Source organism: Varanus komodoensis, unplaced genomic scaffold, assembly GCF_004798865.1.
Source record: "Varanus komodoensis strain SLA01 unplaced genomic scaffold, ASM479886v1 scaffold80, whole genome shotgun sequence".
Lineage (NCBI taxonomy): Eukaryota > Metazoa > Chordata > Lepidosauria > Squamata > Varanidae > Varanus > Varanus komodoensis.
In genome coordinates, this window is record NW_025336482.1 from 1008866 (window position 1) to 1032916 (window position 24051).

General features: G+C 49.9%; 1 protein-coding gene across 9 annotated transcripts in view; it reads right to left on the bottom strand.

The window, feature by feature from the left end:
• CRTC1 (CREB regulated transcription coactivator 1) overlaps nt 1-24051 on the bottom strand; it is a 37128-nt gene that overhangs the window by 6742 nt on the left and 6335 nt on the right. For 2 of the 9 annotated variants that reach the window (XM_044455865.1, XM_044455869.1), the window contains exons 2-12: nt 9562-9678; nt 9247-9315; nt 8896-9033; nt 8074-8135; nt 7437-7531; nt 6743-6828; nt 6045-6088; nt 5001-5221; nt 3721-3857; nt 3010-3249; nt 871-972 (exon numbers count right to left, since the gene is read on the bottom strand). In XM_044455865.1, the coding sequence (XP_044311800.1) occupies nt 871-972; nt 3010-3249; nt 3721-3857; nt 5001-5221; nt 6045-6088; nt 6743-6828; nt 7437-7531; nt 8074-8135; nt 8896-9033; nt 9247-9315; nt 9562-9678 (1311 nt within the window). Of the gene's footprint in view, nt 1-870; nt 973-3009; nt 3250-3720; nt 3861-5000; nt 5222-6044; nt 6089-6742; nt 6829-7436; nt 7532-8073; nt 8136-8895; nt 9034-9246; nt 9316-9561; nt 9679-24051 lie in introns of all 9 variants that reach the window. The other 7 variants (XM_044455868.1, XM_044455864.1, XM_044455867.1 and 4 more) reach the window with 5 other exon arrangements.

Consider the following 24051-nt stretch of genomic DNA (forward strand, 5'->3'; position numbering starts at 1 on the left):
TAATAATAATAATAATAATAATAATAATAATAATAATAATAATATCCTGGAGAAGCTGAGTGGGGCCAAAGAAATGGAGCAGGGCCCAAGCACCCACCTAAAGGAGCACCAAGTTCTTGCTGTCAGCAACTGAACAGGAGGAGAGGTATTTCCAAATGGAGGAAAACCTGTGTGGAAGTCATAATTTGTGGCTGAGGGGCATAGCACCTCTGGAGCCCCACCGACAGGGATGCACCTTGAAGGAATGCTTCAGCTTGAAGCCCTTCTTTTTTTGGATCTGGCAAGAAAGGGATATATCCATTCCATACACATTCATTTCTAAGTCCGTTCTGCCTGTTCCTGGAACAGCATGTTGATTCTTGGTTCTAAAATCTGCACAGAAGTCTGTATCTAACGATGGATTTACAGATGTGTTTTCTGAATGCGCTCTCAGAAAAAAACACATTTCCACCTGGAACACTATCCAAAAATATGCATTAAAGAAACCAGGAAAGGTGTTCTTTCTTTCTTTCTTTCTTTCAGCCAAGAACTGCACTGCAAAATTCAAAGTGTGAAAACTGGTGGACAATTATATCCTGATTTGTAACCTTGGACACAGCCTACACCCAGATCGATAAGGATTAAATATTCCCCAAGCATCTCTGTGAAAAAACAGCCAGGACTTTTCCTCCCTTCTCACCTTGTTCAGAACGATTTATTTTAAAACAGCCTTCTCCGATACGGGCAGGGCCATTGAAAAACAATTCCGAAAGGAGTCGAGTGCTGGGATGAAAAACACGGAAAGGGGACAACGGGAAGCTGAGGGGGAAAGGGGAGAGACCAACAACCAGGAGCAGGGAACCCCGAGGCCTTAGAAGCACAGTCCCTTACTTGAGGGGAGCTGCCGGGAGAGAAAGCTTGATTGGAGACAGGAGAAGTGGGAGACTGGTTGGCCGGGGAGCCGGCATTGCTGCGGTACTGCTGCAGTGAACCCTACGGAAGGACAGAGAGTTAGAGACCACGGGGGACGACAGGAGGATTGGGGAGGGAAGCCACGGAGAAAACGAGGAGGGGGAGGAGAGCACAGCATGCGAGCAAGTACCGTTCAACAATGCCCGGAAGAATCGCGACCGTTCGAGGGACAGGCATGCTGTCCCAGGTTGCTCCTCCGGGTTTCGGGGATTTGGGGCAACTGGAACCCGTCACAGCATTGCAAAATGCTGTCTGGTTTTATATTAAGAGCTCCAGCAAGGAATTCAGTTTTCCCATTTCTTCAGCACACTCAAAACCTGGAGAAAAGCTTTGTGGGGGAAGCTCACGCGTTGCTTTTTAGCCCAGCGGGCAAACAGAAGTTTGGGGGCCAGGTGGCCCCCTCAGAAAACAACTTTCCCACTTTCGTGGAACCAAAATGTAACCATGTGGGTATGCTGCAGTGCCACACAAAATGGTTAAGTGTGTGGAAATGCAGAGAGTTTTGGCTTCCTGAGACATTTTAAAAGGAAGCATTAAGGACACCAGACTATGGTTGTTGTGAAGATAAGTTTGGACATATGTGGGCAATTGTTTGTTGAGGCCTCTACAGCCCAAGGTTGGGGGAAGGAGGACTCCTAGAGAGTTTTGGGGTAGGGAGATGCTTCAGTGCTCACATTTAAGAGAACCCATAATGGAAGCAACCACAGCAAAACAGTTCTGGAGACTGAAATTATTTATGAAATCTGGCTTCTCTTCTCCTGAGTATTCCCATCTTTAATTAAAAAAAAAACTCCAAGTGATAAAACCTGAATGCTTTTGCCAACAGCTCAAAAGGTGAAGGTGAGTTTGTGGAGGAGATGGGGAAAGGAGAGGGCAGGAAATGGCAGACTCAAAAGGAAGAATCAAAGACAGAAATGAGAGGGTGGAAAAAGAACATAAACGGCAGACTGAATCAGGAAGAGTAAGAAGAAACTGAGCCACCTCGTTTGCAGGCCTGCCATGCATTAAAGGGGTTTGGAAAGGCTGCGACCAGGAGGTATGGTCACCCATGGCCAAGTGAAGTGAGTTAGGGTGGATTACAGGTCCCTTCTCTCCTCCTCCTCTAATAAAATGGTGAGGTGGTATTTGGAGACTTTGGCTTACACTCCTTGATTAACTGCAGCTTGTCCCATTGCCTGAACTGGACTATCTTGACGAGCGGCTTGTTTGCAACTGCCTGGTCTTGCTGGAGGAGGAGCAGGAAGGAAGAGCTTGGGTCCAGGGGCAGGAGTAGGGGGCGACTAGGCCCGATCCCAGGGCAATAAGCCATACTCCAAACACAGCAATGCCTGACAGCCAAGCCCTGGCTGGGAGCTCTGCGGACTGAGAGCAGGTGATACCCTAAATAGCTACCTGGTACTCCACATGTTCCACAGCATTGCCTCTCTGTGCGTTTTGCCGGCAGCCCGAAGGCTCTGGGTCAAGGAGGTCTGGTTTAAGCTCTAGGACCTGAGATGCCCCTCTTCCTTTGCCCAATAAATAAAGGCTTCCCTCTCCGTTGCACCGTGTGTTGCAGCTGTGGAACCTGGGGCCAAGCACACGACTGGCAGGATCAGACCTCGTCACGTCCACCTGGCCATGCCCGGCCCAGATGCTCCCCTCCACCTCCTGGCCCCTGATCCCCAGTCGGGAGACGGCCTGGCAGGGCACAAGGCACACAGATGCGGCAAACTGGGCTTCCTGCGGGAAACCGGAGCACCCAGGCCCAAGGCGGGGGCGGGCGACACCCAGTCCGGTTCCCTGCACCTGCGCCGCCATCCCGGGGGATTGGTGGCCCGGTGGATCTACCAGCCACAGGCCCAGGAACTGCTTTAGATCCCGCAGGTATCAGCCACTCTGACCAGTGCCCTCCAGGTCCCCAACTCCCATTGGTCCCAGAGGCTGGCCAGGTCTGGTAGGAGTGGCCGGAAGCATCCAGGGGGCACAGGGTTGGGGAGGGCTGGGGGACAGCATTCAGGCCCCCCCCACCAGTGTTTTGCCAGGTTGCCCTGGGGGCCTTCCCCCTCCCCTCGAGCTTACCGAACTGATATCTACCCCCATGGGGGTCTGGCTCTGGCTGCCCGGAGGAGTCTGCGGGATCGCGGATGGGGCCGTGACCGAGAGCGGGGGGAGCTGGACGCCACGCTGCAAGCCGGGGCTCTGCATCAGGGGGGCGCTGGCCACTTGGTTCGGCTGCGGCTGTGGGGGGGCGCTCCCCTGGGAGAAGAACGGGTAGGGCGGGAGCTGCTGCTCCATGGAGAGGGTGTCCATCGCGACGGCCTGGCGAGGGAGGGAGGGAGAGGACAGGAGAAAGGGGTCGCTGCCCCGGCCGGGACTGGCACGCGCCCGGCGAGGGGCAAGGAAGAATGAAAGAGGGGAAGGCTCTCCCGCAGTGCCGGGCCAGGCGAGCAGAGGGGCCCCTGAGCGCAGCCCCTGCGGGGAGGACTCCTTTCTGTGCCGTGGGGGGCACAGTCTCAGCATGCCCTCAGGCAGGAGTGGGGGGCAACACCGTGCACACTTCTGGCCCCAGCGTTGCGCCGCTGCTCCGGAAGTTGGCGTCTCCACGTCGCCGGGGGGAGACCCTCTCTGCGCCTCGCAGGGAGAGCTGGCACGGCCCGTATCCTGGTGGTGCACGAAGCCGAGGGCATGGGGGGCCCGGCCCTGGGCCCAGGACCCCTGCTCCTTGCCCAGCGTCTGCCGCTTGGTGCCTGGTTCGCCCGGAAGACCCAAGTACCACACGCACCCTCGTACCTGGGCGATGGGCGACAGCGTCGGAGAGACCTGCGCGGCCTGGGTCCTCCGCGCGTCCGTGCTCAGCGAGAGCGGGTTGCCCGCCGGCGGCTGGTGCTGGTGCTGCTGCTGCTGCGAGGCTTGTGTGGTCGTCAGCCCTGCTGCCAAGAGAGGTGGTCGGCACGCGCAAGGAGATTCAAGCGGGATTCCGCCAATGTGCCTTTTCGCCGCCGTGGGCATCCCAACACGGCTGATCCAGGGAACGCTTAGGACGGGGTACCCCAAACCGTTTCCTGAGCCGGGGCAGCCACCCTCGAGGAGCAGGAACTCGACCCTGAGCTGCCCCGCACCAGGTTCTAACCCCAGTTGCCTTCCCCAATTCAGTGATGATGCCTGTGCTCTGGCACGGGTCCGAGCCCCATACTAGGACTGACCCTGGGACCCTCGGTTGCCAAAAGCAGCGTGTTCCCGCTGAGCTACGGTTCCATCTCCTCTGCGTGACTATTACTGTGGGGTGTGTTGCTGGCATGGACCCCGAATCACCAAGACACGTCCCAGTCCCAGCCCTGTGATCATAATAAACAGCGCACTGTCTTGGCTGCAGGAGGGAGAACGCTGGGCTAGCTCGCGGACGACGTTATCTGCCTGCTTATGCTGGGCTAACGGTTTGGGCTGGTGTATTCAGCTCGCTCTCATTATTTCACTCCCTGAGCCAAACCCAGAGGAGGAGGGGGGCCTGTGTTAATTCTCCTTCACTTATGGGAGTTTCCTGCTTCCAAGGAGCTCTGGGGAGCTTCTGCGGTTCCTGCCCAGCTCCACAGAGAAGCAGGAGCTGGCTGACGACCGGGGATTCCCAAAGTGGAATTCCCTATTTGCCTGCTGAAAGATGGACGAAAGGGTGTTTCCAGCAGTAGCCCGACTGGTTAGGGACCGAGGGAGCTGTCTCTGACAAGCCCTCCCCTGGGACTGCCAGCACTGGCTGGCAGCAGCTCTTCGTGTCTCGGGCTGGACACTTTCCTCGCCATCTCTGGGCACTGTCAGGGATGGTGCTCTTCTCTTGGCCGCATCTACCTCTGTTTCCCTCAGAACAGGGAGACCCCATGGAGCTCGGCCTCTCAGCCGTGGGTCAGACCCCCGAGACTCCTCCCCTTAGTTCCCGCTGGTAAGACTTAAAAGCAAGCTAGCGACCAAGGACCAAAGAGTGCAAGCGCCGGCACACAACCAGCCCCCGCCCCCACGCAGGAGGATGTCGTGCTGCCGTTCCCGGGGCTCTGCAGCCCACGGGAGTGCCGAGCCCTTACCCTGACCGGCGGTGTTGATGCCCATGTGGGTCAGGTTGGCAGCCAGGTTCCCAGTGCTATTGGAGCCAGTGAGGGCCGGGAACGGGGCCTCCTCCGGGTCTAGTGGTGTCGGGAGGGGAGAAGGGAAGTGGATGTTGGTCAGGTCTGGCAGGGAGCCGCCTGTGTTGTGAGTGGTGGGGACGAGGGCAGTAGTGTTTTCCTGGTCAGCTGAGGGATAGATGCTGTGTGGAGAAGAAGACAGAGAGAGGAAGCTGAAGATCCTGCAAAGGCAAGCAAGACCTCGCAGGCGAACACCCTCCTCACGGATAAATAATGCAAATGTTTCAAGTAACCCTCCTCTTGAAGAACTGGATCGTGCTGCAACCCCATCACAGAAGCCCGAGGATAAATCCTGATACCGGTCCAAACCATGATCTTCATTAACTGTAATCTGAACCCAGACCAGGGCTGAGTTTGCAAACAATGAAGCCAACCGTGTCCCTTGGATTTTACTTCCCATTTTCCCGGCATTCCTCTCTCTAGAAGCAGCACATCGTGAGCACAAAACAAACCCTCCAAACCGGTTTCAAATAACTGTTCCCAGTTCTGGGTTTTCTGGCCAATGGGAAAAAACAAACAGGCTGCTAACACTGTCGGGACACAGCTCTGCTTTCTTAACCCTAGTTTGGCACAGTGTCTGAATGGAGTTACAGGAAAGCTGCCTTCACTGCAGTCCATCGAGTGCAACCTGCTTTTTGATCTGGGCTGCCAGCGAAGTCCCAAGCCCATGCCCATCAAAGCAGCCATCGGAGCAATCCATCTCCAGCACGATTCCTGGGTAACGCCCAGGTGTAGTTCCGACGTGCTCCCCCCCCCCCCCAATGCTCTTGGCATTTCCTGCTGAAGAGCATCTATTTTTTAAATGCATCCTGAAAACTTCTGCTGTCGCTTTTCCCTGACGCACCAATCTCCTTAGCATGCACAGATAAACCCCGCCCAAGGACCATGTCTTTGTTTCTGAACCGGCTTGCTTCAAACAGCCCCTTCCCCATTCCTGGCACCTACTTGATTCCTGGAACTTCACAGGATTTAGGCCTTGATGATCCGGTCTGAAAGAGAAGGGAACAGAGCCGATATGATGGGCAGCACAGAGCTACGAAAGCAAAGTCGACAGAGTCAAGTGCAACCATCATCAAACCTGTAATTGCATCAACACTTAGCAGTTACGCTAAATTAAGACGTTAACGCAGCTTTAAAGCTGCAGAAAATGGGTGGAGGTTCTGGACTAGTGGCATCAGCCCACGGTCCAGAGTATGCTCCAGTCTGGCTTACAAGCCCAACCAGACAATTGCTGTGCCCACCGGGGTGGGGGCAGGACTGCGAGGAGATGGGGGCCAAGCAGCCCCCACGGGCCACGCTCCGTGATGTCACTGCCCTGACTATTGAGCCTCTTCTTGGATGAGGGCCAATGCACCAGTTACGGTCCCATTGGGACAGCGTGTGGAAAAGGCCACGTGCACCGGGAAAAGAGGCTTGTAATCGCGTTGCCCAAAACCACACCAGGAATGGAGGACAGCAGGCAGTCTCTGCACAGCTGCGCGGCCCCACTGCTCTGAGAGCGAGGAGGCAGTGCCGTGGGCTGGGCTGGGGAGCCCAGCAAGCTCGATTAGGCCCACGGGCCCTTGTGTTGCCCCCTGGTGGAGTCTTGGAGGAAGGTCCGTCCTCCCAGCCGCCGCTCTGCACTGCCGCGGTGTGGGGAGTACCTTTTTGGAGTCCCATTCTTGCTCCGAGAGGTTCTTGTCTCTGTCTGAGGCCTCCTCTTCCATGCCGGGCACAGTTAGCAATAAGACTATGAGAACAGGAGAGAGAAACACTGCTTTCGTTTTACCACCCACACAGATTCACCAACCAGTGGATGTCACTCTCCCTCATTCTAAAGCTTCGTATAATGTTCATATCAACCTTTCGACTGAAGGGCCTTAGGCTGGCATTCTGCCCACACGAGCAAAAGCCAAGAGCAGCGAGGTGATGCAAACAGGCTCCTGGCACAAACACTGTAAGTGTGCGGAGGGCTTCCACTCACGCTCACACATGTGCGAGTGGAAGCACGCGTCAGTTCTTGGGCTTGGGATACGGGGGAAGAGCTTGCGGGCCTGCCCAGGTTTCCTCATATTTAGCAGTCATACAGTGTGCATCGATATACACTTATTTTTAGATTTCTGGAACCGAATATGGCTTCCAGCGTCTTTAGTTCATCAAATTCTAGGGTGGACCGTCTCTTTCAAAAGCACCATGCAACAACCCAACAAAAATTTATCCCAACTGTTTTTTCGTACAGTGAAGTTTCATCACCTCGACAGAAAGACTGCTCCCGCGCCCAAGTTACCAGGCAGCCTAACAGCCCCCCCGTCTCACAATTCTAGGCAGTGCTTTCATTTTCATTCTCTAAGGTATTACCTCTTTTTTGCTGCATGTCCTGTGTCCCGGCAGAGAAAGTCTCTGCCTGAGCAGGAGTCATTGTGCTCTGGTGCAAGGCAGAATCAGAGTTGGTCCTGACAAGAAAGGGGAGAAAACCATTACAGCTCCAACTTCCCAGTGGAAAAGGCATACCGCATTCTCCGTATGTCTCGCATGTGCCCTTAATCGGAAGGGAAACTCGATCTTTTGGGCCTTTTAACTTATTTTCTCCATTTTGCATTGCTTCCTGGACAGGGTAACCCATGCTCTGAGAACTGAGAACAGTTCAGACTTGCTAGCCCTGAAGACTGCGAAAGAATCGGTGCTGAAGGGAACCCGGGAGATCCTTGCCTTCCTGTTCAGTCAAGTCTTTATGGAACAGGATAGGCGGCCCCAAGATTCCCAGCCAAGATTCCATCCCTCCTGAGGCAGGTCATACAGCTGTCAAACAGAGGATGGAATGGACTTGTTCTCTGCGGCCCCGAGGAGCAGCAAGAGCAAAGAAATCCACCCAAGAACGCAGGGGCAACGCAGAGGCGTCTGTGCGCCAGAACGTCACAGTTCACGTTTGCAAACCCAAATACGGGGGAGGGGGGGCACGTTTTGCAAGAATTCATGTTCGTGCTTCCATACAGACCTTCTCCAGTTGGTATCTGCAGGAGGGGACAGATAGACGGTGCCGTAGGGACAGCTGTCCACGTGAGACAAGTAGTCAAGGAAGGAGGAAAGCGAGCCCAAGTTCTCAGAGCGGCAGCAGCTGCAGGTGCTCCGTCTGAGGAAGATGGGAGAGGTGCCCATATTCTGATGTGCCCTGGGGCTTAGGAAGGAGAGCGAGACCGGCTGTTCTGAACAGTGGACCTCAAGGTGTTGTTGGTCTGGCTAATCAAAGACAGGCATTGTAGCCCAGCACTAACTTGGGGCTTCCACTCACCCTAAGTACTGAACAGGCTAAGTGGGAATGAGAGGAAGTGGAGGCGAACAGCCGGGTCCAGATCACCATGCCCTAGGCTGCTGTCCTCCAGGTGCAGCTCTGAGCCAGCAGGATGAAACTGCAACATGCAGTCAAGAACGAATCAGGCCAGGGTGGTCCCTGAACCCCCACAAGCCTGGCAAAGAGGAAGTAAATCCCAGAATGAAGAAAAATAACGTTTTCTTCTTCAGGGTGGAACTTATGAGGAAAACAGCATTTTCCTACATCCTGAGACGTGTTCTCCATCAAGTGCTTCTGGCTGCAGCCAACCCCTGGGTTTAGTATGGATGGATTGGGAATCTCAGGGTCAGGAGAAACAGGTGGATGCAGGGACCCAAATTCTATCTGGGTCTGTAAAGCCCACCCTCGAAGGGGCAACGTATTCTTTGTGTGTGGATCCAGCTGCTCTCAAGCCAGCAAGAATACCACCCCTGCAGGTCATTCCAGGCAAGCCAGTGTGTGTCCTGCGTGATACCAAGAAAAGGATATCTGTCTGCCGTGCTTGTCCACAGAGAGCAGGCGCCGGTGTGGTGAGCTGAGGCGATTCCGGTCACGGTACACCCTGTCCACAAGCCCGTGGTGCCGGGTGGTCCTACTGGTGTCTAAGCCTGAAGACTGAAATGGTGTCTACAGAAAACGCAAGAAAAGAGGGCATTCCGAATCTGAGGTTCAAACTGCTGCGGCTCCTCAGGAAGAAGGCAAAATACAAGAGCAGAAAGCACAGCAAGCTTGGGCTCCGCTCTAGGAGATGGCAATGGAGAACCTGCCTTTGGGTTCATAAAGGTCGTTTCCCCTTGACGTGAAGTCCAGGCATGCCTGACTCCAGGGGCCGGTGCTCACCTCCGTTTCCTGGCCGAGGGAGCTGGCGTTTGTCCGCAGACGGTCTCCGTGGTCGCGTGGCCGGCAGGACTAAACACCAGAGCGTTGGGTTCATACTCGCTTGTTAATTCAGCCACCTCCAACCCAGTGCCCTCCCTGTGCCAACCTGCAAGTCCCCATGTTGATGATGGGAACTGTAGTCTACCACAGCCGGCAGCACCAAGCTGGAGGGGGCTGCCTTGGTTCAGACACATGGGTTAGGCAGCTTCTGGGGCACAAGCTGAATTTGGGACTCCTGGCAGCAAGGGCGCTAGCAAGTCACGCAGCCAGGCTCACCTGGAAGGGCAGGTCCATCGTGCCACAGCCGATCTGGTTGACGTTTGGCAGAGATCCTCCGTAATACGGGCCGCGGCTCTGCCCGAGCTGTAAATACTGGTTCTTCTGCAGCTGGAGCTGGAAAACCATGACGGAAAGGGAGAAAGAGGAAATGAACTGCACAGGTCCCACAAGGAAGGGAGAAAGGGTTACAGTGATGTTTACTTATGCAGAGGGGTTGAAACCTGCCTCTGAGGGAGCGCTGCTCCCACAAGGCAACTTACAATATTACAGAAATACAAATGTACCAGTTATCATCACACACTCACACACTCAAGGGTAGCAAGAGCCGATTAAGTCAAGGCACCAAACACAGCCTGAAATAAATGCGTGTGTGTGTGTGCGCGCAAATGCATTTTAAAGCCAGCAGTGAAGAGGCCGTAGGCACTGCCCTGAGAAAGGTGTGGGGCCACCACTGCGAAGCCCGTACCCCTAGCACGTCCCAGGCTCGTAGTTCCTACTTGAGGAGCAGTGAAATGAAACTTTGAAATGAACTAGACTTTGACAGCCATTGCAACACTGCAATCAGACTGCCCGACTGGGGCTTGGGAGATCTCGGTTCTAGTCCTGCTCAGCCGTGGGTGACTTTGGGCCAGTCCCCGATGACAGTAGCGTGGGGATAAAATGAAGCGGACAATTCTCGTATATAAGATACCATGAGTTCCGCGCAGGGAAAAAAGGTAGGATATAAATATAATAAATAATGCATGAAATGAATGAATAGAAGTCAATGCTTGGACAGGTCCAGCAGTCTTTCAGATAATATGGTTTCAAGTAATTTCAGGAGCAAAAGGCCAAAACCAGCACTGTGAATTAGGCCCAGGGCCTAACCGGTGGGGTGATGTAAATGTTACGGAGCAACATGCTCAGGACACCCCCAGACGGAGACGCTCTTCATAAATCAAGAGGATGTTAACACACTATCTGGAACTGGGGCAACTCAAATGACCCATGGGTTCGGGTCACTCTTTTTTGAGGAAAGATCTGGAATGGATTACCTTAGAAAAAGGGGCATGTGCTAGAGTCACACATCAGACTCCTTTCCATTCATTAAAATAAACAGGCTAAGTAGAGTTTCAAGAATTAATGGATGGTTTCCTGATCAATGTTATAACCTGGAGAAATGGTGTGAATTATGCAACCAGCATGACACAGACATAATTGCTGAAGCGGTTAGCAGGTTGGTTATCGGTTGTCTCACTTATCTAAGTGTCTGCCCTAAGGGAGCAGCTGTCATCCACATGGAACTGAGAAAGGATCCTACTGAGAAAGGATCTCTCAGAGGTTAAACAACTCTTAACCTAAGGCACCTAAGGCATTCTGAAAAGGTGGTTTATATGTCCTTAAAAAGCCCCAGCTTGTTCCTGGTTTGTGTTGATTCTAGACTGAGAACTCTACAGGGCAAGGACCTGTCATTTTGTGCTCTGTAACCCAAAATGACAGGGCACATTGACAAAAGAGAGAGATTGGATAACCTTGAAAGAAATCCAATTCTTTTGCAATTTTGTTCCTTTGGACTGTGAGTTGTGGGTCAGGACAGTAACCCCCACCAACAATAGGGGTGTGATAAGATTTGTCTACTTTACAAAGTTCTGGGAAGACTATGGTTGAGCACGCATTTAGTCTTCTGAATGTCAGACTGCCTCCTATTTCTTTGCTATAGGAATCAGCTAGAGAGAAAGAGAACTGCATTTCTCTGCTAGGTCTATATTCTGCCATTTTCAATGGAAGAACTCAAGGTTTTGGTTGGACCTGGTTTGACCGGATATTGATTACTTATTTATATGACGAGCCTGAAATAACCCTCTGTAGGGAAACCAAAAACCCTATTGCTGGTGGGACTGATGGAGGCCGAGAGACTTGTTTGCCCTAGACCATTGACTGAATCTTCAGCATTGTCAGGACTCAAACTGAAGATTGTTGGGGGTCGAGGCTCAGTCTTTCAGTGCATAATCCAAACCTCTCTGCTTCAGATGCAAGCAAGCCTTCAAGCTTGGAGACTTCGGTCCATCCAACGCAAGGAGTAAGGCACAGTGTGGTCCTGCCTCCACCCCTCTACACAGGGCCTCAGAGGCAGCAAGAACTCAGAGCCTGCACTGCATCCAGCGCACTGGGAAGATGCAGGATGCGACCCTTGGCCAATGTGCTATGCTCAGCCAAAGGCATGTAGTCTGTCCTTTTAGCATAACACCCATCCTCCACATTAAGAATACAACAGAAATAAACACGCAGAACAAAGAAAGCAGAGAGAAGCCCACTACTGCAGCGTAAGATCAAAATAGCTTTTCTGTTCCCATTCTTATTTTTAGCTGCAGAATGAATATGCGATTATGTAACTGGGATGGTTCTGATGCATCAGAAAGCAAACAGGGAATGTTTACATTCTTCGGAGCAGAGTGACTGGGCAGCGTGTCCCCAGGTAGAGTGTGGGGGGAGGACGACACACCCACTATCATTCCGCTACTGATTGGCGGGTGGGGGCTGTAAAGCAAACACGATGATTCAGCCTCTGGGGAGTCCTCCAGACAGTCCTATGCGGAGCCAAAAAGCAGCTGCCGAAGTGTGTGTGTGTCAAGGGGGGGTGTCCTCTCTCTCGACGAAAGCGTGTTCTCCTCCTATCCCAACGCTGGTTTTTCCATATGGAAGGAACCTTCTATGTTGGATCGCCAGCTCACTCTGTCCAAGAGCGCTACTCTGAGTTCCCGTAGCGATTCTAGGAGAGGGGGACCCATCTGCTGGAAACCTCCTGCTCAAAGGGGGTGAACTACAGCGATAGGTTCTCTGCAAAACATGGGAACTGGCATTATGCAGAGTCTGCCAAGCTCAGCAATGCCCACTGTGAGTGGAACCTGGTGTAAACGCTGTGGAGAGATCCTTTTAAGCAGAGCTATCAGGGACAGACTTTCTGCAGAGAAAGCATCTACTCTCACGGCAACAGGCCGCAGACTGATTTGATCCCAACATACTTAGAGAACCCTGGGCAGGTCTGAAGAGGGTGCTGCACCTCTCCATCGCGAATCAAGCCAAGAGTTTTGGAGTCGTGCAAAGCCAACAACAAGGAGAACCCTATGAGTAATGTGTTGTTAATACAGCACCTTTGGTATGTTCAAAATGCTTGCTGAACATACCAAAAGTTACTATTAACCATGACTCTGAGTAATCCTTGCAGCCACTCTGGACAGCGGGCAAAATTATTACCCCCAGTGATGGAAAGAGAGAAAAAAGCTGCTTGTCTTACACGCTCCTATTCAGTTCTCAGCTGAGCTGAAGTTGTAGTCGGAGCCCTTCTTGAATCACACGCGTCCACTGCAGAATCGTGGTCGGCCGGGGCACTAAACGTGTGTGCAGGAGAGACTCTGCAACCGCAAACCATTCACTTCTGTGGACTGAACTATCTAAACAGTGCTGTGAATAAATTTACATCCTGTTCTTCAGATAAGGTTTTTTTATGGAGTCCGTTCAAATTGAACCATAAAAATACAGCAGGTGAGAATGCTGCTGTTCTTTTCTGTCAGGCACAACAATACAGACCTAACTACCAAGAGGATAACCCCAAAAAGGATTCCCTGCACCTCCAGCTAAAGAGTAGCAAGCGGGTTATGGCGTAAGGTTTGCCTGTCACCTGCAGCAAGGAAGGAAACATCGTGAGCCAGGCTGCCCCCAGTTCGGGAGGTCTCGTGTGCTGTTACGTGGGAGCCCCTCGTACAGTGCAAGATGCAGAAAAGAAGGGCAGCCACCAAAAATACAAGAACAGGCCAGGGAATATACATAAAGCGGCAGAGCACGAACACAGAAAGCAGAACAGGAATACCAGCTTCAGGGCCTTCATGACAGAAACTTTGAAATCCTCCACTCGGCCCTTCCGTGGAATTGAAGTATTCTCAGCCTAGGGAATTGTGCAGAGTAACCAGAAGCTTACAACCCTTCTACAGGAAACCCCGATACAGGTTTCTACCCCAAATTTTCTTTATTTCCACAAGGAAATTAAGGGGTGGGGGGTACCCTGTAGATAGTGAGAAATCCTTCTGCTCAACTCTGGACTGGAGGAATGAAGGAAGAGAGCAGATGGAGAGAAGGCCATCCGCCGAGAAGCAGCTGAAGTGGAAGCGCTGCTAATGTTTGCACGTGGATCTGGAACAGCTGGGGAACTCTTCAGATTAACATCTCGTTAGGCAGGTGCACAATCAATCGTGCCTGTGTGGAGTACTGCTGGTGGAAGCACAAGGGCTCTTGTCTGGAACGAGTATTTAAGCCAGAATAAACTGAGCAGAAAGTGGGTCGGTGGGACATGTGCAGCCACTGTTCCCATTAAGCAATCCACAAAAGCAGTTTGGGAGTTCTGGCCCCTAGGCAGCTGCGGCTGAAGCTGCCCAGAGAGCAGTGGCACGCACCTCTTTCCCATCAGCTGATCTATCCACAGATCCTTCAGTCAGCGCTCTCTGCAGGGAGGAAGCTGGAATCTGCAAACTTCAGGGGACAAAAGAGACCGCTTCCCCTGCCTGCCTGCCCCAGCCACCCCACACAGACTTGTTCAGCAGTGTACGAATATGAATAAATACAATCCATCGTCCAACTTCAGGTACCGGTAGTTTACAATTGGCACCAAAAGGGACAGACAAGACAGACAGACAGACAGAAGCGATTCCTGCTGAAAGACATGCATTCACATAGACGATTCAGTTAACCAACGTGAGAACCCCATTAGTTTTTTTTTTAAAGATCTTGTTTGCTTTGCAATGTTCCGCCTGGTCAAGAACAAGTGAGCAACGTGCTTTAAAACAAAAACGCTCTATATCCTTGCAGTTAATTAATGTTTATGTCTGTCTGGTAAAAATATACACAGTTTCAGCTAAGTGGCATGCAGACTTATCAAGACTGTCCTTCAGTTCAGTGGATTTGCCAAAGGGGGAGTCTATTCCCAGCACTTGAGCTCTGATCCAGGTGGCCCGAGATCAAAGGAAGGGAAGGATGGGACTTGCAGTCCATATGTCTGGCGGCCACCCGGTTGAGGAAGCTTGTTGCTCAGTGTTCAAATTGCAGCTAGGCCAAATATTTACTTAAACCGGTTAGGACATTGGCACTTTGTTTACCAACTCCTCCCAAAGTTGACCCCAAATTCATGAAAATCAGGATCAACCAACAATGATTAGCTATTCTGAATCTCCTTTTATCTTGCCTTAGATCTCCATTCTGTATGAATTACTGCTTTAGCTGCTAAAACACTTTTTGATTGTTAATTGTCTTTAAATTCTGTACGGTGGACATTTTAGGATTTTATTTTTTTTGTTACTTCATATTTATGGGATTGCTAGAAAATGCTCAGAGGGCCATGGCTACTGGGCTGTACCGAAGTTAAATAAGTGTCACAGAATGGACATTGGCAACATACAGTAGGTATTCACTAGCCTCTTCTGTTTAGCCCTGCCCGAGAAAGCCAGCAGCTCAGAACACTTTGGCCTGTTCAGTGCATCATGTCATGAAAAGGTGAGCAATTCCACCCTTAGCTGAAAAAGCCCCTGGCTGCACAGAGGATGAAGTATTCCACCAGTTTCGTGCATGGAGCTGGGAGTCAGGGAAAGGAACCAGCAGGACACAAAGGCTGGCATCCACCAACAGACTCCGTCAAGGGGACCACGGCCGGCACACTCCAAGTTGGCCTGTTGGCCTGCTTTTTCTGGACGGCTTTCAAAAGAACCCTGTGTGTCAGTTCACGTGGCAAAGCGAAACCCGCTCAGTCAACGATCCAGACTGGGACTTCACTCGGCAGTGATGCAAGTTCTGCCATCCGCTTATTTGCATACAGTTAAAGTACATTTTGTTCTTCCCTGGCGTTGCAGACAATCGCATCTCCACGCACACACCTCTGGCGGCGGTTCACCTGCACTTAACTTTCTTTTCCATCACCATATGATGGGTGGTGCTTTCAACCTGCCTGTTGTGTGTAAGCTGAGCAGGCGGCTAACCTTAGTGCGAGCACACCAAAATGGCCTTGTTAAGGCTGCCCTTGGTAGGCTCAACCTAGGATGGGACTCCTTCGAGTGCGGCTGCAGTTTGAAAACCACAGCCCGGGAGAAGGTGGGGAGGGGAAGTCTTCCCTGCAAGCAGAAGGGAAGCCTTCCCCTCTTGTTTCCCTGCAAGCAGAACATTAGCCCCTCAAGGAGAAACCTAGGCTTGTCATATTAAGAAGTGGGTAGCAATTTGGTGAAGTTTCTCCGGAGGAGCATCCCAGGTGTATAATGCCCCTCCTAAGGCAGGCTGGAGGGTGCTGGTTCACCTCATTACCTGTTCTGCCCCAGGTGAACACCTTTTCCTGATGGAAGACACCTAACATCACCCAGGGTTGGTACACTGATGGTCAGTCTCGCTGAGAGTAGCCCAACTGCCCAGGTGTGGGAGGGTCAGCGCAGCTAACCCAAGAAAGAGATGGGACGGATCCTGACACTGAGGGCCAGAAGACAGCTCTTCACCAAGCACAGGCTGTGCCGTGGATTTCTTCAGCGCTGCTCAGAAACCAATTTCTTTTGTTAAAGCCCGAGAGTGAAAGCAGGTCTTTACTTACCCAAGCCAGAAGAAGTGTGTGCTTGGGAGTGCAAGGGACACCTGTATGAATTTTATGAGAAGGTTCAATGCCTGAATTGCAAGCAGAAAGAAAGAAACAAAACCAGAAAGAGTGAAAAATGGCAGAAAAGAAGGACAGAAACCTCAACAGTTTTCCCCCGTGCAGCCACTACTGGCAAGAGAACAACGAAAAGGGGCGGTGTGAGGTGATGCCCCACCAAGCACTGGGTTTTTTGACCTGCCCTCGAAGCGACTGGGCAAACAAAAACAAACATGTACCCTGGACCATTTAGGCAAGAGGTTAATCACCTTGTCTACTCTACCATATAAATTTAAAAACTGTTACTACACAGATTTGGGTGCATATGAAAGTCAGCACAGAAAAAATTGTGCAATGATTCTTTAATCCTCTCTGTACATTTCCAGGATAATTATTTCTTCTATCTAAAAGAATTTTGCTAACCTGATTCCAATGATATAGACATGGGATGGACATTACCACCTCATTTTATTAATAGAAATTGTTTACAGGAGTTAATAAAATTATACTCTTCAAGTAATAGCTGGAGATGGATGAAAGATTCTCAAATTGAATTGTGGTTGCTCACCTAAATAAAGTTCCCATAGTTTGATCTTCAGCTTAAATTACCTTAAACTTCACCTAACAACAGACTCAGGAATTTCCCTAAACTTCCTTACAAATTGGAAATGATGTTACGCAGCAGATTCCACTGTCTGCAGGTGTTTTGTCTTGTTTTTGGTTGCTTCTAGCTTCTAAGATGATGCAGATGTTTCAGGGACTAGTTTTTGAAGTTCCCTCTAGTAAGACATTAAATAGGAACCTGAAATACAGTATGCCTATCTTCATTTGCTCATATAGTTATCAAGTGTATTAAAAAGCATAGTCTGTCCAGAGAGCAATTAGAAATGTACTGAGCTTTCTTTGAAAGTTTTTAGGTACAATGCTAATATTATGAGCAAACCAAATTGCATGTAACATAATTTGAGAGACAGAAAGGCTGCTTTTGGGTTCCAACCAGTGGACCACAGAGATTTTGACCTACAACCCCACTGTCACGTTGCCTGAAGCTAAGTGGTGCTGAAATCAGCAATATCTGGAGGACACCAAGCTGTAGAAGCCTGACCTAAAACAATTAAGTGACCATAAAAAAGGCAGTAAAAATAAGTGTCCCCTTCATTTTTTCTCTAGCATTTTCATTTTTGGCCAAAAACAGTTTGCCCCTCCCTACAGAGCTTCCAAATTTCTAGAAATTTTATTCCTCTAAACTTGGTAGTCAACAGAAATTATTGTCTTTTAATGCTGCTTGCTGCCCAAGTTAAATACTGCCAGTTTCCCTTGAAAGAGCCTCTTCCTCAGAAGGTCTAAAGCAGGCATCAGATGGAGTTCTACTAAGTTCTGTTTTTCAGAAGCATTGCCAGTTTATCTGTATTGTCTTCTGACACCTATAAAAAATGTTTCCCACCATTTTAAACATTCTGATTAATTATGTTTTATTAACTGGCCTGCTCAGAAGCCTGCTGAATTCATTGAGTTCACTCTGATGTAAACAGGTACAGGGCTCCAGCTGAAAAGGATCAATCTGGGAAGGCTGGAATCAGGCAAAGACAGCATTAATATTGAAATAAGAGGCAGATGTCTCTTTTAAACACAGATTATAAAAATATGACAAATTTTGGCAAATACTTCCCTGAAGTAATTGGAAAATACTTCCCTCTTTCTTGCAGCAGTATTTATGAGAGACAGTTTAAAACTAATAAGCAACACTATTGGTATTAGAACAACACTCTACTGGAAGAAAGGTCTGGAACGTTCTTCTTAGAACAGGTAACTAAGGCAGAGTAGAGTGGAAATATTTCTTTGCGATGATGCAAGCTTTGGACTAAGGCCATGCCTTTGGCCCAAGGACTAGGAAATAAGCACTTGGCCAAAGAGGGGTTCCCCAGCGTGGCACTAAGCACAGTTACCTTCTTTTCCCCCACGGAATGGATTAGCTATTGCTTGGCAACTGCAGTTTCTTCTTCAGCACAAGTACAGGGGGCTCAAGCAGACGCAACCCAAATCAAGATTAGGTGTAAACAATACAACAATCGCCCTGAAATAGATGGGAGTCATCACATCATTACTTCAGATTAGTAAATGACATTATTTAATTTCTGCTTATAAAAGCAGCTCAAAAGAAAACAGAACAAATCACAATCGGGCCCAATCCTTAATATGCCATCCTTAAGTACTACATTTGTTTAAGACTACATTGCTTGTCCATCAACTTTAAAAATATATATACAGATAGTATCTAAATATGGCCTACTCTCATCTCATAACCCAGTTCAATACCTAAGAAAGAAATCGGAATCAGAGCTGGTGGGATTACGGCTGCATTCAGATGCCACAATGAGGAACTGTCCATTGTGAATGAAATGAGCTGAATTGTGCCTCAAGCTTAGATGCTTCCCTCCACCCTCTGCCTTGGTGGGGAAAAGCTCAGGACATTTGGCTTCCAACTTTGATTAAATAAAACCTGTCGTTCCAGCAGGACGCAATAAAATATGGTTAATCTTAGCTACATTTGTCGAAATAATTCAGAACTAGAAACAGCTTAGGGTTTAGTGATAATGCTAAAATGTGGTTAATCAAAAACAAAAGGACTTCCAGTCTTCACACAGCCTGGCTAAAGGAAAACAGGAATGCGACAGCCTGGAACTTTTCCCCTTATGAGACAAACCCCATTTTTCAAGACATCTGCACTCAGTCCTTATGAGGCTGGCCACTTATTATGGGTACCTTCAGGGTCATCTGAACATTAATAGCACTTAAGGTCAATCGGAGCAGCTGAACTGGAATGCGCAAAGATTCTATAATAAAGAGGGGCTTTACCACAGGTTTCTAAAATAAAAAGTAGGGGAATCAAGCACAGGTGAAATTTTAGGGTCACATTCAGTGCTAGTCCTGCTTGAGTGGAGAAACTGAAATAACCTGAGCCTGAATTTATTCAGTCACTACCTTAAGTTGCAAGGAAAAGTAATTTCTGTATTAAAGGAAACACTGTCTTTTCTAACAAAGGCTATCTTTTCTAACACTGCTTTGCAAATTCCCTCCACCTTTGTTCTTTGATTAGGCAGACCTGGACAGCCTGTTCAGAGCATATTATCAAGTGCACTGGCAAACAAATAAACTTGTTTTATTAGTATTTATATAACCCCCCACCACCACTAAACAGACACTTTAACTTGGCCTTTTGAATCGATGCAATAACTTCTATGGTAGGTTTTTTAAAAAATACATTTTTAATTTGGTTATGGTTTTTATTTTTTGAAACTTTGCAATCTGCTTTGGTTGGCTTGAGGAAGGTGGTGCAAAAATATAGAAATAAATGTGTCAACTGACATAGATCCGAATCTGCACTGGATGGGCATTTGTTTTAGTAACTTGCTAGGTTTCTTGAGAAGTATAATAATTAAAAAAGCAGTGCTACTGAATTCAGTGAATTCTCAGGTTAGTGTACACAGGATTGAGGATTAAAACTTCAGGCAGTTAGTCAAGAGGTTGGTCAATGATGGATGTGTTGTTTTCAAAGCCGCTAGTGGTTCCAGTGAGAAAAAATATTCAATAAATTGCTGCCTTTCAATAATGAATGGTAGTTTTGGCTTATTAAACTGTGTGCTATCTTACCCTTCCCTTGGTATCTCTGAGACGGAACCATTGCTGAGTTTTTGGTAACAGGCATGATCCCCTGGAGCTACATAATTGATTGTTACACAATTAATCTCCTTGAGAACTGCTTTGAGATCTTGGTAGTTTAGTAATTTGAAAAGAGAATGTCCTCACTGAAAAAAGCAAGCCCCACCTCCTTTAGATCATATGCTACTTCAGAGTGTGTGCAAGGGCCTGCACAAGCTCGCAGGATGGCCTGCAATGAGTAACTACTGTGGGTTCTATTATTTATCTTCATTTATTTTCTTAAAGTCATGCCCTGTTTTATAGCCCAAGTGAAACCATTAAGAGGCCATTAGAAGCTACTCATCCAGAGTGTGGGACGAATAGCATGGTTTAATTTTCCTCTTGCCTGCTCTGTCATTATTCTGCATTGTAGCTACTCAATGGCAGAAATGCACCTGCCTGGTGGGAAGCAGAGACCGTGCTAACTCCTCGTTCCACGGATAGCTAGCTCTTTTCCCAGAGGTGCAGGGGACTGCTGCTATTGGAACAGCCCCACTGGATCGGAGCCAGCGCCCAGCCACTCTGCATTTTGTTCCCACAGGATCCAGCAAGGTGCACCACACGAGTAAGCCCCTCCTGCTCATGTCCCCAGCAACCAGGAGGAGATACGGCAAACATGACTGCATTCTGTTCCGGAGCAATTAATTCATCTACGCCCCTTTTAAAGCTGGTGGAAGGCTGGTAAAGGTAAGAAGGAAAGCATCCAGGAATTCCATGGAGTGAGAGGGACAGATGACGGACGGATGGACAGACAAAACAGCCTCGATCTAAAATCTGAAGAGGACGTTTCCCTGTTCCTAGAAGTCTGACAATAGCTGCCATCAATCTTAGAGTAGGCATCAAATCTTAGATTACAAGATTGCAACTATTAAGTCAATGAATGGAAATGCTCTCAGTTTAGCCATGCAATTTCTAGCGAGCCTTAACTTTTCTCTGCATCTCTGGTGCTTAGCTTTCTGCTCTCAAATCTCTAAATTGACGATAATGATACCAGCCTGCCAGGTGCAGCTGCTGTAGGGGCTTTAGCAACAATGCGGGCACAGGGGGTGCTTTTGCGGCTTAGACAAGCTGCTTTATCAGTTTATCATATTAATAAAGATTGTCCTGGGACCGTAGAGAGGAAAAAGGTACCTGTTGGGATTCCCACTGCTTCCCAGAAGACTGTGGGCCACTAGGAAATTGGAACTGAGCCCTTGGAAGCAGGACAAGCCAGCAAAGGGGATCTGCTCGGCCACGCTCGCAGACTGCGCCAGCAGGCACTGCAAAGAGCTTGTTACCCCGGGACCACCAGGTAGAGCACTCAGCTCCAAATCGCAGTTGCCCCAGGACTGTGCAGAGCGGAAGTGAAGCACACTCTGGGCTTGGCCACCAGCCACAGGAGAAAGTGGCCCAGGAGGACTGCACCTGCCACCTCCCAGGAAAAGCCTCACGGCAAAGGGGAGACCGATCGAGCATCTGCCTCTGAGAGGACGAGCTGCTCCAACACGTCCTTTCCTCTTCCTGCCCTGCTCCTCATTCCTTTTACACTAGTGCATGAGGTCTGGCCGGCTGCAGCCCTGTGCAGGCAGCGATGGCCTTGTTTTTCAGTATCTGCAGGCTAACAGGAAATGGCAGGTTATCAGAATGAGTGGCAAATATTAAGGTTCCCCTTATTCTGGAGGAAGGAGGTGGGGCTGAAGTCCAGGCAATGACCTGCGCCAGCCTACACTGCTCCCCTTCTGTCTGCGGGGGAGCAAGAAGGAGCTATGCTCCACCTGACAAGAGCCCCCCCCCCCCCAGTCGCCATGAACAGCACCTCCCACTCTCCCCGGGGATCACATGGACTCCCGGAGCCACTGAGAGACAGGTGCGGCAGAATCGCTTGTCCCCGGTGCCGCACAGTCCCCATCATCAGCCATCCACCTCCCACACAGACTAATACAGCAAAATGTCAGAATACTCCCTTCTCCCTGCTAACAGTGAGACACCTCCCTCCCGCCCCCTTGTTGGAAGGCTTCTGTACTCTTCGCGCTGAAATTGCTTCCAGGGAAGGAGAACCTGCAATGATCCACTTTTCCAGTAAGCAGCAGCAGCAGCCACCCAAGAATGTACCATGAACCTCGGACACAACGCCACACCAACACTGGCCGGGCGGCGGGGGGGAGGCCCGTGTGCACGGAAAAACGACGCGAATGCTCCACATCAAGGCAGGGGCGTGAGCGCCAGTGGGCTGCAGCGCAGTTCACAGCCTCTGCTGTAACCAGCGATGACTGCGAGAGCACTAACATGATGGTAAACAATGCTGAGTGGGGGAGAACACACACACACACACACACACACACACACACACACACACACACACACACACGGAGAACTGGCAATAATGTCAATGCTGGTAAGAAAAGAGATTTTCCTCCACAGAAAGAATAGCCAAGCATCTGGTTGCCAAGCAGAGGGAGGGGGGGAGAGAGAGCACTTGGGGGAAGGGGGGGGACAGCAGGGGGTGGCAGGGGAAACGGAGCACTACTTCGCAAGATGAATGCCAACTCCTAATTTCACAGGAAACTAACAAAGGTGGGTGGGTTGGGAGGTACTGTAGGAAGCTGCCCAAGTGGTAGCTTCTCCACTACCTTCTCTTGGAGATTCAAAAGTCAAGCATCCCCTGCTAACCGCATGCTGCTCTGCATGAGCAGTCTGGGGTGCTTTATGCTCAGGCCGATTCCTTTCCAGGAGGTCAGCCTGCATGAGGATTGCTTCTCGCAGAGGGCTGCCTCTCTACACCTTGTCTGGCAGCTTGTAGGTTCCACCCAGTATGACCTACTTTGACAGGCAGCAGCTTTCCAGGATCTCAGGTGGAGAGGGGGCTTTTCCCGGGACCCAAGATCCCTGTTCGCTGGAAGTGCAAAGAACCTGGGGAAGGTGCAGGCTGTGCTTCACAGCTTTGGATGCGTCCACAGAGGTACCCCTTGAAGCGTCACGGCATGACCTTCAATGTCCTTCCAGCAGTTAGGAATGAGTGGCGAGTTCTGGGAACATTTCTGGCCCTTACAAACCCAAAACCTCCGCAGAATTTTCCGTGCCCATGTGCAGAAGCACCAAGACAGCAGATGCCAGAGACAAGAGGGCTTTCATAGTAGCAGCGATGACAAGCCCTCCTCTGGCCTACTCTTGCGGAGTCTATTAGCAGGGTACCCAAGATAGCTTCTGTCCAAATAGCCAGACATTGACCAGGTTCACACAGCCGTTCACTGTAAACCGTGGCAAGCTACAGCACCCGAGCGAACTCAGGGGCTCCCATGCTGCACCCGATGAACATGGTTTATGCCAGCACTCAACAACTCTTGCATAATCTTAAAGTGGACCATGGGTGATGCAAGGATTAGTTAACCCACTTACAACCTGCATTCACCAGGTTTGTACGATGCAATAACCCCAAGCAGGAGCTGCAGGTTCGAAGCGGTACCTGCACACCATGGAGCCCCACTGTGGTTTAAATAACCCGCAGGCTGTTACTCTGTGAAGAGTTCCTTTTCCTCTCTCTTGTCCCCTTCCCTGCCTAATCTTGGAAGCTAAGCAAGGTTGGGCCTTGTTGAAATTTGGACAGGCAACTTAAATACTGTGAACCACCCAGAGTAGCTATGGGTGGTATAGAAATATAAAGTGATGATGATGATGATGATGATGGAGTGGTGCCAACAAGTCGCTACATCGCATTGGTTAAGTGGCAATGAGACACCCCCAGGCTCACTGAATGATCACTGAGTGGCTGAGATCAAGAGTACAGAAGAAACAAGCGGGGGAAAAAGAACACCAAAATATTGCCGTGCATGAAGTATGTGACCAGAATTATCATAAATAATGTTCATAGGTTGAAAATTGCACCTCATGAATCTTTGTACAGCACAGTTCCGGAAACATAGACTTGCTAGATAAAGACAAGCCCCACTGCTGCCTATTAGTGTGGGCACACTGCTAGTTAACTATTGTCAAATATTTGGCAACAGTGTGGACAGCTCCTTTCCCCTTAAAATAATGAACTGCAGCGTCATCTCTTGGCCAGGGCACGAGGGTGGACATCCTGGCCCCAAGCTCTGCAGGAGCCACAGAGAAAGACTATGGAGCAGCAAGAAGGCCTGGTCCAGGTGTGATTAAGATCGTTTTCGGAGAAAGCCAGT